This window comes from Schistocerca serialis, chromosome 4 (genome assembly GCF_023864345.2).
Source record: "Schistocerca serialis cubense isolate TAMUIC-IGC-003099 chromosome 4, iqSchSeri2.2, whole genome shotgun sequence".
NCBI classification, from domain to species: Eukaryota; Metazoa; Arthropoda; class Insecta; order Orthoptera; family Acrididae; genus Schistocerca; species Schistocerca serialis.
The window spans coordinates 53,774,397-53,789,972 of record NC_064641.1 but is presented as its reverse complement, the minus strand read 5'-3'; the positions used below and the strand labels follow the sequence as shown (position 1 = coordinate 53,789,972).

Below are 15,576 nucleotides of genomic sequence, written 5' to 3'. Positions count from 1 at the left end.
TGAATAAAAGGCCTGAATAAGATAAAAATTTTAGTACTTTTTCTGCATGGGAAGCATTATAATATTTTAAATTCAATTATATGGGATAAATTGTTTCGATTAACATGTGTTTCACACTGTGAATAAGATTCTGGAACTTATTATGCTTGCTATCTAAGGTTCCACTATACATATTTAGGGAATGTGTAACAGTTACGTTAGCATACACAGACTTTTGAGGTGTTACCAAATCTGTGATGAATGTTCTAGAAAACATGATACATGGTGAAGTGCTTTCTCTAAATGTTGATTAATTATTAAAATAAATTTACAACTGTCTTTGAAAAAGTTACAAAAAGGAATTGTAAGTTGTACAACTCGCTGTCAGTCCATAAATGCAAGTTGCCATGACCAAAAGAATGTGGAAATAATGCGCTTTTTGGTTGCAGGGACATAACAGTAATGTTACTCTACTCTGTGCCCAGTTTTCATTTGATGCAGCTCATATGTTTTCTCCTGGTGGATGTGGAAAAAACAAGAACATAACCAATTTGTTTGCACTGCACAGAAATTGTATGTTTTTTGTCTGAAGTGTGAACCATAGCATAGAACTTATTCCAGACATCACTCCTCACTCATTTGCAGTTGTATATACTGCATCACTTAATCCTTGTATTGCACTCTCCACAATCTCACAAAACACATCTTCATTAAATGCTATCTGATTCCTACAATTGATATTTCACTTATCTATTTTACAACAGCAAGACCATGTACTCAGCTTTCACACTAAGTCACGATTTGCCTTACACTCCTGCACACTTCAGTAAGGGAAAACAAGCTGACATAATATGAAGGGACCACAGGGCCTCATTTCTCAGGCTCATCATACTTGCAGACAAACAGTGGGATGGAAGAAAGGTGGTATAACATTGAAGCCTTGATTTGCAAAATATTTAGCCCATGACATTAGACTCATATTCACTCTATTTCTGACTTATATTTACAGCTAATGTTATGTTCCTACTCATCATTTATCCTTGCCAGCAGTGCCTGCTTAAGGCTACACTGGAGCAACACTATAATTCTTTCTGTGCCTATTGAGAACACTATGTGGAGTAATATTCTGAACTAACATATCAAATAATACTCAGTTCAGTCACAGGTCCAGTAAAACATTCCATATAAATTTATTTTCTTCAGCAGACAAGAGTGTAGTATTGAACTGAAAGCTTCTATAGGATTAAAAATGAATTTTACTTGGATGTCTTACTCTCCTCACTTGACATCTACGAACTGATAGTCTTTCTTCATTACAACCCTTATTTATTTGTAGAAAACAATTTCAACATCATTACAATGTTAATTTCTTTGTATTCTGTTGGCCTCATGCTGCTGTTCATAGCCAGTTATAAACTGGGCTATAAATAGTGGTGCAAGACTGGCAAAATTTCACAGTCTGGTTGGAGTTCAGGCAACGAGTACAAATACTAGCAAAACTCACAGCATGTGAAGTAGATGGGAAGAAGTCAGTCATCAAAATATAATGTGTAAAACTTAAATAATAACTCAGCAGAACACTCAGAAGCACAGAATTACTCAGGGTGATTACTGTTGCGCAAAAGCAACTTTGACACAGTCTCACGTACAAATGCCATGAGATATGTTACCTCATTCCCTCAGAAAGATTTCAGTAGCACAGACTTTTTCCCATCAGAGTCCTTACTACTTCGCAAAAATTTCCGAGTTTTAACAAAAGTGAATCAGCTAAAATTTGAAGCACCTCTATTACACATCTGCTCTCATACACTGCAAATTACTACAAAGTGCATGGCAGAATGAACTTTCTGCTCAATCATATATAACGGTTTTTTCACATTCTATTAATCTGTGAGAGTTATTAGCTGACTTCTACTTTTGTAATTTCTGCAGAATGTTCATAGTTTCTGTTGCAAAAATTGAGTCTTGAAATTTTGTAAGTGGGTTTTATCAAGCTGTATGATGCTTTTCTTTGAACTTCTGCCAGATAAGATTTTTCAGAATTTCTGTTTCACAGAATCACCAGTCAAACAAACTTGTGGAAATTCTCATTTCTTTGTCTATGACTGATGTCCCCTGTTTGTCTGACATGGTATGAATCATACACAGTTAATGAGTATCCCTCTAAATGCAGTACACATTTGTGTAATAAATCAATGAAGCCAACAACGCTTCACAATTGCTAAATGTGTATGGGACTGGAAGACTGATTAGGAATTGAAGTCACTTATTTTCTTTGTCACATTTGGTTTTAGCAGAAAACCTGTACACTATAATTTAAAAAATATGTAGCCTATGTCCGCTTGCATGTTTATTAGTGTATCATGTAAAAAGTTGAAATAAATTGGTCAAGAATGCTTTGAGATTTTTTCTGACAACATTCCTTCATTATATATTGAATGTATTATATTTAAATAACATATATATTTAAAAAAATTTGTAGCTTATATTCACCCAAATGTTTATTAGAGTATCACGTAAAAATTTGAAGTAAATCAGTGACGTACTTTTCAAGACTTTTGGTAACAATGTTAAACGAGGACTTGTCTTACATAGTATTATAGATCTCTTTTTGTTGAAAAACTATAGCTTTTCACTACCCTAACAATGAATAGAAAACTGCAATTTTCTTCACCTCTGTCTCAATTTTACAGAGTCAAACAAAGGAGACATACTATAATGTAATTGGATAGATAAAAAAATATGGAAGTTTTTAGAGCCAGTGGCTCCTCCTCCTGGCAGAAGGGTTGAAGGGGAAGGAAGAAGGATGAAGAAAAATGGCTGGTGAGGTTTAGGTAATGGGACAGGGTTTGGAAAAGTCACCCAGAACCACAGGTCAGGTGAGACTTATCAGACCGGATGAGAAGGGAAGACTGATTGTTGGAGACTGCACCGGATGAGATTATTTCAAAACGCTGACTAGATAATATATAAAGAAAACAAACTAAGTAATAAAACACAAAAAGAAAATTGTAATAGAATACGCTAACAAAAATCTTGTCCAGTGCAGTCCCCAACGATCAGTCTTTCCTTCTCATCCTGTCTGGTAAATCTCTCCTGACTTGGGGTTCTGGGAGACTTGTCTGACCTCTACCCCTTTTCCTAAAGATCATTGATCCTTTTCCTTCACCCTTCTTCCTTCCCATTCAATCATTCTGCCAGAAGAAGTTGCCACTGGCTCTGAAAGCTTGTATGTGTAATACCTTTCATATCTGTGTTTTCCTCCTGCTGCTCGGTGAGTAGATTTATCCATCCAATCAAAAGAGGACATACTGTATCTTTAAACATTGTCACTCCTAGGTACTTGTATTATAGGACTGACTGGTTGTGATGCCTTACATACAGAAATATAAAGTGTGACACCTTACATACAGACATATAAAGTGTACAATTTGACATTTCTTTACACTAAGATCTGTTTGTCAGGACCTTAAGTGGGTATTAATCAAGTTGTTATTAGATATAAACTGTAGGTAACCATTTCTGTGAAAAGCCATAGAATGCAATTATCTGTTAAGTCATTGCTGTATAACATGAATAGATAACCTTATCAAATTTCTGTGTGGCAGACCAGATATTACTTTTGTGTCTGTAGACTCTCCATTCAGACACTGCTGTATGCTGCCTGCCTAGAATTTTGCAGTCCACTCACAAATTTGATTACTTACTCCAAACTAGCTGTTACCTCCAGCTGCACTTGTGTATCGGTAGTTTTGTTATGATGAGTAATTGCGAGTAAATAAGCTACTATAAGTACAATAACATTAGCTGACCTCATGTGTGTTTCTGTTAAGGTAAGCATAGCATGTGACAAGTGCCCTGCCGTCTCCCCTTCGAAGTTGTTCCAACGCACAATGGCGTGGCAGTCACAGTGTCACTGCCAAGTAGTGCGTACATAAGGGCGTGGGCAGGAGCGAACAAAGTTCATCAAAATTGCTTCATTGGTTTAGTCATGAAAACATAAGAGAATTACTTTAACATTTATAATATTAGTATGGATAAAACTAAGTTATGGTTTTTTCCATGATATGATTTTGATGAAATAAAACCATGTTGCCCCAAGTTACACCCAAGTTAACTGTGAAAACCCCAGGAAAATTTATCTAGTAGTTTTGGAGATCAGTGTGTTCAGCTGGACAGATAAGATGGTTTTAGATAAAACTTCAAATCACATTTTTTTCCAGAATCCAGTTTTTATTAAATAAAGCCTGTACATTGCCCCAAGCTATACTCAGTTACCTGTGAAAACCCGATGAAAATTTGTCTGGCAGTTTTGGAGTTAGCATGTTCAAACAGACAGACACAATGGTTTTATACTTTTATTATTAGTATAGATGAAGAAGTGTCCTATCATAGGTTCTGCTGTGATCATAAATAAGAAATTTTACAAAAGTCACTTCGAATGTTTGCACAGACCCCTGACAATAACTAGTGTGTCCTAGCACTCTGTTATTGTGAACCATGGATAGATTATTTTTCTGACCATCAGCTGCTTTTATTTTAAACCCTAATATTGATCAGTTTCAGTCATGGACCATCTTCACGGATAAGGGTTAAAATGGTTTAAGCTACAACATTACATTTGTCATTACTTAAATAATGTGTAGAGCATATCATGAATATCCATACATGACATAGTACTTTTAGAAGCAAACATACTGATATCAAATGTACACAGAGTATTTTGAAAAACTATCAGTACTTTCCTCATGAAAATATAACTTTATGACTGAAAAAGTTAAATGTCACCTTGTGCTGAAAATTTGTAACATTTGTCCCTGTGAGATAGTGCTGTCATCTCAAAGTATTATATTCTGCTGGTGAAGCATAAGAGATTGATAGAATGCTGTTTGAATTGATGCAGAAGGGCTGGTAATTAACAGATGATCAGACACAGAACAGAACTTTATATGCATCCATAATGTGGCTATTCCCAGCAGCCACTAATCAGCACTGTCAGTGGCTGTGGCAGTATGATAAAGACCAAGACTGATTACAGCAGGAAGGGTACATATTTAAATTCATAACAAGGCCAAAATAACTAAGGAAGCAAATGAGCACATACAAATACATTCTGATCTGTATCAACAATATAACATAATTTTCTATTCTCAAATGTTGTGCATACCAATTGTTTTGAAAGAGATGGGATCTTTGAATATTTGCCTCCACGAAGCTTTCGTCAGGCTCCGTAATATTCTCTCATTTCTGTGTTCCTTAATAAACTCATCTGCAGTCTCTTACCTTTTGATTTTTCCTAGCAGTCTCATCATATTCCTTGGATCCCTGCATGTCAGAGGACTTACTGGTTTGTGGGAAGAATCTAGGATTGGTTAATATAGAACCAGCTGCTACACTAAGTAATTACTGTCAGTAACAATAGTTACCAAATTTTTATCTATTTATGACTTCTGTGTTTCAGATTTCTTAATGTTTCAGGTTCATCTGTTGATGGCACAAACAGTTTATGACTGCAGGGCTATTGAACTTGTGGCTAAAGTTGTTATATCAACAAAGTAAGTGCTGGGACAGAAACTCCATTTTATCTAAAATAAAAGCAAAAAATGGACTCTGATGATTTGCATCACTGTTACCACATAGTGTGTTGGTACAGACGATTGAGTATTTGTGATTTGTTTTGATGTACACTTGCTGTAGCTGAGTGCTATGAGCTATACAAAATAAACTTATGGCTATCAGAACTCTTAATGTTATATTAATTTAATTACCAAGATAGAAAACCTTTGTAACATTTACACACAATTGACTGAAATATATTGATACTGATAAATGATCATTTCACTATTTTTTTTCCAAACAGGTGCTCAACAGATATCCCATACTGCTGTAATAACACTTATCGGTGCTGTGTGTACAACAGAAGGCATGAAGAACTTTGGGAAACCTGGTACTTCTGGTAATCTCAATTAAAATATAACACACAAAAATACAAATGACATTCTTTTACTGTTTTGTGAATAATAAAGTGATTTTCAACACAGGTTAGGCATTACACTGATTGCCCTGTTTGTGCTGACATCTGCACTCTCATATGCTGTGGCATACTTCAAAAGAAAGCAACAAAATTTGATCCGCATCCACAATGTGGCTACTCCCAGCAGTCCACCAATCAGCACTGTCAGTGGACCTGGAGGAATAATACAGCCCAAGATTGATTACAGCAGCAAGGGTTCACATTTGCGTGCCACAGCATTCATAACAAGGTCGGAATGACTGCTTGCTTATTACTTACACCTGAGGCAATTTAAACTTTTATGGTTTAGAAGTAGCAAAACACTCTGAAAACCAAGCCCATGCTGTTGCATTGAATGCCCACCAGAGTAAATTGAACAAGATGGCCAATAGGCAGTGGCAGTACTTATGAAGCACTGCAACAGCCGAGATAGAATCACCTGTAGTTCCTCCCATGAATGCTTTGGCCTACAGCTCTCGCTGCAGCCAAGATAATTACAGCTGCACTGTATAGTTGCTACCACACCTGACCCCAGATTGTTTCTACTATGTTACTGCATAGTCTTGGTGTCTAGCTTGGTCACTCTTTGTAATTTATTTGTTATTCACTTGTCCATCTCGTGTGATAACCTAGGACACTATGACACTTCTTGTTTGTTCCTTCCTGTGGCCTTGCGTCCTCCCTGACTGCGGTCTCTGATTGGTTCTTCCCATTCCATTGGAGATTCCACTGCCTTGTGACTACAGCACTTCCCATGCCACTCAGGAAGGGCACAAAAAATGGGGAGTACGAGAACAAAGTTATTCTCTGCACACACTCTGTAAGGTCTCTTGTAGAGTATACAAGATAGGACCTTAAATTAACTGAGACGTATTTGTTGTGATGGAGGGAAAGTAATAATGTATTCTCCTGCTTATTGCTTCAATTTTGCTGCACACTGTTTCGAATTAGTTGAGCAACCATCATCTATGAGGAAGTGCCAGGTAAATTGTAATGATTATTTCAATAAACCCTTTTCACATGTTCAGTGATATGGAGGCCATGCATTCCTGAATAAACAGTGGAACAAATCCGACGAGCATTTGAGTGGAGGCCCCGCAAGTCTACGCATCATGCTAGCCAAGAACTTGCGACACCGGGCGTGGCAGTGCGACATGTGTTATGGCATCGTTTAATTCTCAAACCATACCGATTACAACTGGTACAAGCTCTTCGACATACCGACAAAGTGAAGAGTGAATGGACTTCAACAATGCTATTCTAGAGGACATGGAACATGACACTTTTATGTGATGATTGATATTCAGTGATGAGCCAACTTTCCATATTAGCAGTGAGGTTCACCGTTGTAATGTGCATATATGGAGGCTTGAAAATTCTCATGAAACAATTGAACATGAACGTGATTCGCCAAAAGGGAGTGGTATTTTGTGCTGTTTCGCAAAGCAAGGATTATGGACCCTACTTTTTGGAGGAAGAAACCATAACAGGACAATCAAATCTTGCAATGCTACGGAACTGGTTATTCCCACAACCTGACTGACAATTTCGTCTATCAGCAAGATGGAGCACCACCGCACTGGCACAACAACATGCGCAGTTTCCTCAATGGCAACATGGCTCAATGTTGGATAAGGCATACAGGACCAGGCTTTACAATCTTGGCCTCCTAGGTCCCCTGACTTAACACCACGTGATTTCTTCCTGTGGGTATATGTTAAACAATGTGTATAAGTTCCTCCCTTACCTCATGACACTGATGAACTAAAAACCAGAATATCAGCTGCTGTAGCTTCAGTGACAGAGACATCTTATGCTCAGTTTGCGTTGAAATCGGCTATCGGCTAGATGTCCTCCATGCAGCCAACAGAGGACATATTGAACATTTATGATTCTGTCTTTTCTGAGTAATTTATTATGCAATTTGTTGGTCTTAAGCCCTTATTCCCAATAAATAATTGATTTACAATTGGGTTATTCTTTTTGGGACACACTGTATGATGCTCTATTCAATTTATTTCGGCTAGACATCACTTTTTTGTGATTCTCTTAAGTTGTTCTCTTTTTAACGGCCACATTCATTTTTTTTTAAGAATAAGATTATAGGATGGTTTTAGATTTTAAAGGAATTGGATGCTGGAAAGTATTTGGAAAAAACACTGAAAACAACTCGGGATCCGATGGTCGTTACTCTGCCCATTAACTCAGAATGTTAACGTCCATGGGGGATATACAGTTTTACATTCTTTACATTGTATTTCCCCTTCTGTAATCCAGTTGTGGGATCTACTAAAAATAACATCTTAGGATGGACCACAGTTTGTACCCGGTATGCTCCCTTTCCTCAGCGTCGAGTTGGGAAGGTGTTTTATAAGAACCAGGTCATCGACTTGGTACTGAGGTTCCATGGCCTTTTCATTATACTTACTTACTCTTTGTTGCGCCTTTTCATTTAAATTCTTTGAAAGTACTTTCTGATTTACTTCGTAATTGACACTAGGTTGTTCAGGCCAAAAAATCACTTAATTGAAGGTTCTCCTACAAAATGTTTGCCTATAACATCTAAAGATGTCAACCCAGTCGATAAATGGGGTAGTTCATTTAGGAAAGTTCAAAGTCCTTAATTTTCATTGCCCTCGAAGTATGTTTTTCATGGCAGTGTGTATGACATAATTTCCTAATTGCCTTCAGTACCCATTCACACAGATATGATCACAGGTTATAATTGGATACTAGCACTTGTCGAATACTTTCCCACGCTAGGAATTCTCTAAATTCGTTGCTCACATATTGTGGTCCATTATCTGTAAGAAATCGTTTTGGTTTACCTACCTCTAGAAAGTATTGTTGTAAACAGTGTATAACCATTTGCGTATTTGCTGTTTTAATAGAATATAGTTTAACGTATTTTGACCAGCAATCTATGATAACCAAAATATGTGATACTCTCCCTTTCCTTGTGGAACTGGTCCAAAGAAATCTGTGGCTGTAAGGTCGGGTAATGACTTAGGGAAAATTGGATACATTCTGCATTTCACTTGAGTATTACTCTCTTTTACTTTCTGGCAAGTTCCACAACTTCTAATCAACAATGATATTTTATGCCCTAGTTTCTTGAAATAATAAAATTTTTTCATATGCATTTTTTGATTCTGAAGTGTCCATGCCTTGTGTGAACATACCGTACAAATTCGTCTTCCATTGCCTTTGGAATACATAAACGCCAATGCTGTGATGTTACACTGTCCCTCCAAAACAAGTTATGATCTACAATTTTCCCAATTGATTCGGAGGTAACAAGCGCTGGATACACATAGAAAATATTTCTGTGAAATAAAGATCATGATGGATATTCTCTGTTATTCTTTGAACCTGGTATTCGGATATTCTGCTGACATAAAATTAATGGCAAAAATAACGCTGGGCCCTTCCATACCTTTCAAGTCTTCCATTCCTATGGGTAGCCTCGATAATGCATCAGGTACTATATTTTTGGAACCTTTTACGTATTGCATCTTGCATCCAGCACATCAACCTACTGTGTAGTAATCGACTACTCATCAGAAAGGATAAAGCTTGATGATCAGTACAAATATGGATTTGTGACCCCCATACTAGTGTTTGAAACTTTTGAATACTCCACACAATCGCCAATAGTTCTTTTTCAGTAGCAGTATAATTTAGTTCATGCTTATTTAGGCTACACCTAGCAGAAGCTAGGGTTCTGTGTCGTACATTACTCTGATCCCATTCTCCTTGGAAAAGTTCGGCAGCAATGGCTGTATACTTTTTGGATTCTGGATGTAATTTTATCCGCCTATATCCCACAGTCAAATCCATCATGCTAAAGAGTCTTGCCTTTTCAAATTTGGACAACAATTTGTCAATATTAATCAGTTGGTCTCTCTCCGTCTCTATATGTCGGTTCAATGTTCGAGCGTCTAAAACTAATTGTACCCCACCTGTAGTTTCCTTCACCACGACCAGGGTATCATTTATTACAAGGAACTTCATTCTATAATATTATTATAAATAATTTTGTTAATCTCATCCCAAACTGCTTCCTTCAAACTCACCGGTATTGGATACCGTTTGCAAAAGAATGGAGTGTCGTCTTTGATTTTGAACTTACAAATATAGTCGCTGATGTTACCTGGACAGTTGGAAAACACTACTTCATACTCCTTTAAAATTTTATATAAATCTTGCCTTTGTTGATCTGTTAATATTAAGGATTCATTAACTCTGTCTTGTATATTAGCTCGATGTGTTCCTTGATCAAAATTATTGATTTTTGGTGATAATTGAGCTGTAGCTGTTACTCACAGACACTGACACTCAGTTGTTTGTTCCTCAAAGTGACTATTTGTCACAAAAGGTGTCCATCATCTACTGTCCCCTTTACCAAAACAAAGAAGATGTTTGTCAAAGTTTAAGATGACTTTAAACTCTAACAACCAATTTAAACCAAACAGTACATCTCTATTAATATTCTCTGCTATTGATAGCATTTGACAAAATAACATATTTCCAATACTGCAGTTCACTTGATTTTTCTTATTTTACAAGTTTACTTTTTGTTCCCGTTATCCCGATGATGTATACTCCAGTCACTGGCAATAATGGTAAGTCTGTTTATTCTGCATCAAGTTAATGAATGCATTTGAGATTAGTGATACCTCACTTCCCGAATCTATAAATATGTTAATCTCGGAATTGTGGGTTAATAGTAGCTGAGCTTGGTTCTTCAAGCAACAACCATTCCTTTGTGGATATTTTGTGTATAAAGTTAACATACTTATATGGAAAATGGCCTCCTAATGTATTTCCATGACCTGAGCCCCGGCCCTGGATCCAGGTCAAACAACGTTTTCCTCATTACTACTAATTAAACCTGCACACAAAAACATGTGATGCACAGTAGGTATGATTCTACCATCCCACACTCATTCTAGATATATCTTGTGTTTGAGACGGTAGAATTTACACAGAAATTCTCGAATCACTGATGATGGTGATGTCTCATATTCTGAGGAACATAGGGGACGATGCATGAGACCCGCACCACCGTACTAGGCAAGGTCCTAGCGGAGGTGGTTTGCGATTGCCTTTCTCTGACCGTAATGGGGATGATTGATGATGATATTGATGATGATGATGATGATGATGATGACACAACAACACCCAGTCATCTTGTGGCAGGAAAAAATCCCTGGCCCCGCCGGGAATTGAACCCGGGACCCCTTGCGCAGGAAGTGAGCTACGGAATCTCAAATCACTACAATATGAAGAACCAAAACTAGTAGAAGAGGAATGAAGACAATTTAAAAGTGCTGTGTTAGAAGCTGTAGTCACTGTATGCTGAAGGACAAGTGGCAGAAAATGGTAGAAAAAGACACCTTTATGGAATGAAAGAGTCAAATAGGCAGTGGGAAGGAAGAACAAGGCCTGCAGACTGCAGTTCTGAGAATGGAATGAATTAGCAGGAGAGGAGATAAGAAAAAGAAGAAAGAGAAAAAGATGAAGGAGCAAGACAGCAGAGGAAATCAGAAAGTTCTATATGGAATAGTTAAAAGTAAGTGGAGACGTTTTGAGACAGGACAAAAATGGATAGAAATGGGAAGGTTAAACTAAAATAATTTTTAGTATGCAGAAGGTCCAAAGCTTTATCTTTAAACAATATTTTACACAGGTTGATGGTCCAAACAATCTAAGATTTAACATGTAAGGAATTTAAATTTTAAAGCAGCTGAAGGCCCATTATTGAAAAACACAACTGCAATAAATTTTCAAAAGGCAGAAGGCCCAAAGCTTTATCAAAAAGAAATACTTTAAATTAGGCTGAAGGCCCAAACAATGCAAGACTTGACAAGTAAGGAACTGAAGGTCCATTATTTAAAATCCAACTAAAAGCATACAAATTCAATCCATCGGCTATAAGCCATTAAAATACACAATAACACACCAATAAGAAAAGGCAGTACAGCCAGCAGTGCTCAAAGTTTCTGGGGGTCGGACTGCACTTGAAATCTTAACGTTCGCTTAGGAAAGACAGGTAGTCAGCCCAACTATATCCGATCTGCCGGCAACCCAACCAAGAGACAGTCAACAGACCCACCGACAAGACGACTTGCTTTCCACCCGACCAGTGCACAAGGAACTCCAAAGCCAAAACATAAAAGGTGTAGCCATCCACATGGTGAGGAAAGGACACTACCTGAATTTTTGTCAGTGGCCAGGGCAGGTAACTGGAACGCTAACGGCCACAAGACAGAAAATTCCACCAGTGCTCTTGGACTTCAAATAACCAAAATCAGTTAAACTCCACCAGATCACGGCCAAACATTCACCTACTCGAACACTCGCTGTTGCTGATGGTAATACCCCTAACAGCCAATCATGAAAACCAACGGCACAATGTGAACAGTCTGGCTTCGGTAATTAAATCCCCACTCAACTTTGATGTCCTGGGTTTGTGATCCATGAACCCCGTAGCAATTGGAACAGCTCCCACACACTCCAACACTGCCTGGCCCACTGCGCCACACAGAGATTTCCTGCCTGATCCACACTAACTGACCAACTCCTCAGAGCCAGTATGCTGACAACATTTAAAATAACTTGTCAGTCAAAATCACACAAACTACACACAGTTTGACGAAGACATCCATGAAGAACTAGACAATGCTAACGGCAGTGCCTGTACAAAACAGGGAGGAATCACAAGTTGGCACACACAGCCAACCCATAAGAGATCGCCAGCCAAATACACATCCTCCAGCAAGACGACCAACCGACGACCAGACCAACCAAAGCCGTCCCCACTCCAATCATGTGTGTCGGCAAGCGTCGGGCGAGTCATGGTGGTCCGGACCTCACTGCTGCTGTGCCCCGACTGAGCTTGTGCCGCATGCCAACTCAAACACTGCCAGGTCTGAATTCCACTGCTAGCCCGTTCCAAACGAGTGGCAGATCCGAACTAACTCACAACATACAACAACCGGGAAGTAATAGCAGTCAGCAAAGACAATATGCCAGGGCTCATATCGATAAGTGCCACTGCTGTTGCTCACGGGCAGGGCAAGGCAGTAACTCAGTGACACTAGTAATTGAAATTAACATAACGAGGTGGTAGTACAGTAAAAACAGGATGTCAAATGAGATATGGCACAAACACAAACCACGCATGGCTCAGTGGCTGTATCATGTGATAATGGTGGTATGGAATGAGAAGAAGATTCCTGCAGACTGGAAGAGGGCAGTAATTGCCTCTATACTCCAGGAAGGGAGTAGAAAGGGTTGTAGAAACTACAGGGGAGTCACACTGATACCACACTCTGCCAAAGTATATGAGAAGATCCTGGAAAGTAGAATCCGAACAAGGGTCAAGGACAAATTGAGAGAAGAATGGCATTGCTTCAGACCTGGGAGATCAACGTTTGACCCAATATTTGCAGTGAGGCAGCTCCAGGAGCACCACCATAAATTGGAGATTTTTTGACAGCCTTTTTCAATAAAGAGAAGGCATTTGATAGCATCTGTAGAAGAAAGGTCTGGGAAGCACTAGAAAAGAAGGGAGTGGAAAGAGAGACAACAAACAGAGTGGAGGAGATTTACTGTGGAAGTCTGAGTTGTATGAAAGTGGGAAATGAAAGGGTAGATTGGTTCCAGCAAACAGATGGTATGAAACATGGGACTGCATTGTCACATCTCCTCTTCATTATGGTCTTGGATGAGATAATGATTAAGGTGGCAGAAAAAACTGGAGGAGACAAGATGAATGCAATGGCATTCACAGATGACTTGATGACCTAGGAAAACAGGGAGGAGGAGATTCAGGAACAGCTGGATGCTTGGCAAGAAACTATGAGACAGTATGAAATGAAATTTAATGTAAATAAATGTGAGATCCTGGTTACAACTAAAAAGAAAGATAGACCAACTAGCAGAATAAGAATCAGAGGTGAAAAATCAAATAAGAAACAGAGTGTCAAGTACTTGGGAAATGTGATAGAGGAAAATGGAAGAAATGAAAAAGAGATCAGTGAACATGGCAGACAGGGAGAAGCATTCCTGCAAAGTGTCAGGATCCTGGTTTGGAACAAAGACGTCTTACCAAAAAGCAAGAAAGTAATATATAGAAGTTACTACATCCCAATACTGACCTGTGCATCTGAAATGAAGTTCCTCAGAAGTAGGAAATGAGCAACAAGAAGAAATAGGATGAAGAATGTAAGGGCAAGGAAAATAGTGAAAGAGGAACCTGCAGGGTAGGACAGGGACATCATGACTAGGACGATACGGGCACTTAAAGAGGTGAGAACCAGAAGGAACACAGAAGGTGGTGAGAAAACATGGCTAGATGGAGAGATCCAACCTGGTGCTGGAAACTATTCAAGACTCTGCTAACCCACACACACACACTCACTCATTTTCCACCCCTCTCCTTTCACATCTTCTCGTCTGCTTTCTCCCCCCTCTGTCTCAAATGCTGTAACCCCCTTACTTCTTTTGTCTTGTGCCGTCTTCCCTATCCAGACTAATGTGTGACACTGCTTGACATGATACCCCAAAGTTTTTTTTAAAGTTTTTTTTTACTGCTCTTAACTATAGATGTATTGTTACCTGCCCATCTAGTACCTTGAACCCTGTCTCAGCTGTAATAAATAATCACAGTAGTTAACAATTTGATATCTGTGCATAACAGATAATATTTTTTTGTGTTTTTGTATTCACCATAATGTGATATGTGTTAAGGAACTACTCACACCACCTTCATGCAAATTGTTCAGGATCACTGATATATTGATATATAGAAACTTAACCCATACTGACAACAGTTTGTTTGTCGAACAGCACTGACCTATACCTGGAGGATTTTGCTGGGCCTCTGGATCCACCATATCCAGCAATACAACCCATCACGGTGGTCCGCGGCAGTGTCCCACCCCAAGGATTTCGCCACACGCAGCACTACACAGAGCTGGTGCTCCCACCTGGTTATGTTGATACTGATTACCATTTCAAGCACACACTATGAGAAGAACACTGTAAATGAATTTGTGATTTTATATCTAAAGCTAAGTGAAATAATCTCTGTATATGTGTACCTTCTCAAGTCTGTAGTACATGATAACTGTGAAATTTCTCAGATCATCATGTAACACATGAGTAACTATTATGCAAGATTTACTTAAAAGCAATTTACCAGTCCTGAACAAGCCACAAATAAACAGAAATTATGTTGCTGGAATTCAGCAGACTTGCATACATAAGAAGATCATTCAGTATCATCTTAGCTTTCACAATGTCCATGGCTTTCTCATGATAAACAAATTATCTTTGGAAAAAAAAATGTGTCTTGCAGTATTATCTGTAAAAATGAACTGCACAGTATTAAAATTTAGAAATACCTTTTTTATGTTTATCATAACCATTTCACATTCATCACTTAGTATCACCTAGGTGGTTTTTTTTTTTTTTTTTTTTTTATGGATTGACAGACACTTTTTGTGCCCGAATAAAATCCATAATTCAAATAGATGTCTGACAAGGGTCTTCCCTGTCATTTTGGAAGGCCATAA

The 15,576-nt window shown here is 38.3% G+C and overlaps 1 protein-coding gene across 1 annotated transcript in view; it reads left to right on the top strand.

The window, feature by feature from the left end:
* The window catches only part of LOC126473849 (uncharacterized), a 35,641-nt gene extending 20,282 nt beyond the window's left edge, over positions 1 to 15,359 (top strand). The window contains exons 4-7 of the mRNA XM_050101177.1: positions 5,458 to 5,534; positions 5,840 to 5,935; positions 6,021 to 6,242; positions 14,849 to 15,359. Coding sequence (XP_049957134.1) covers positions 5,470 to 5,534; positions 5,840 to 5,935; positions 6,021 to 6,242; positions 14,849 to 15,032 — 567 coding nt within the window. The 5' untranslated portion in view covers positions 5,458 to 5,469 and the 3' untranslated portion in view covers positions 15,033 to 15,359. The remainder of the gene's footprint in view (positions 1 to 5,457; positions 5,535 to 5,839; positions 5,936 to 6,020; positions 6,243 to 14,848) is intronic.
* The last annotated feature ends 217 nt before the right edge of the window (positions 15,360 to 15,576 follow it).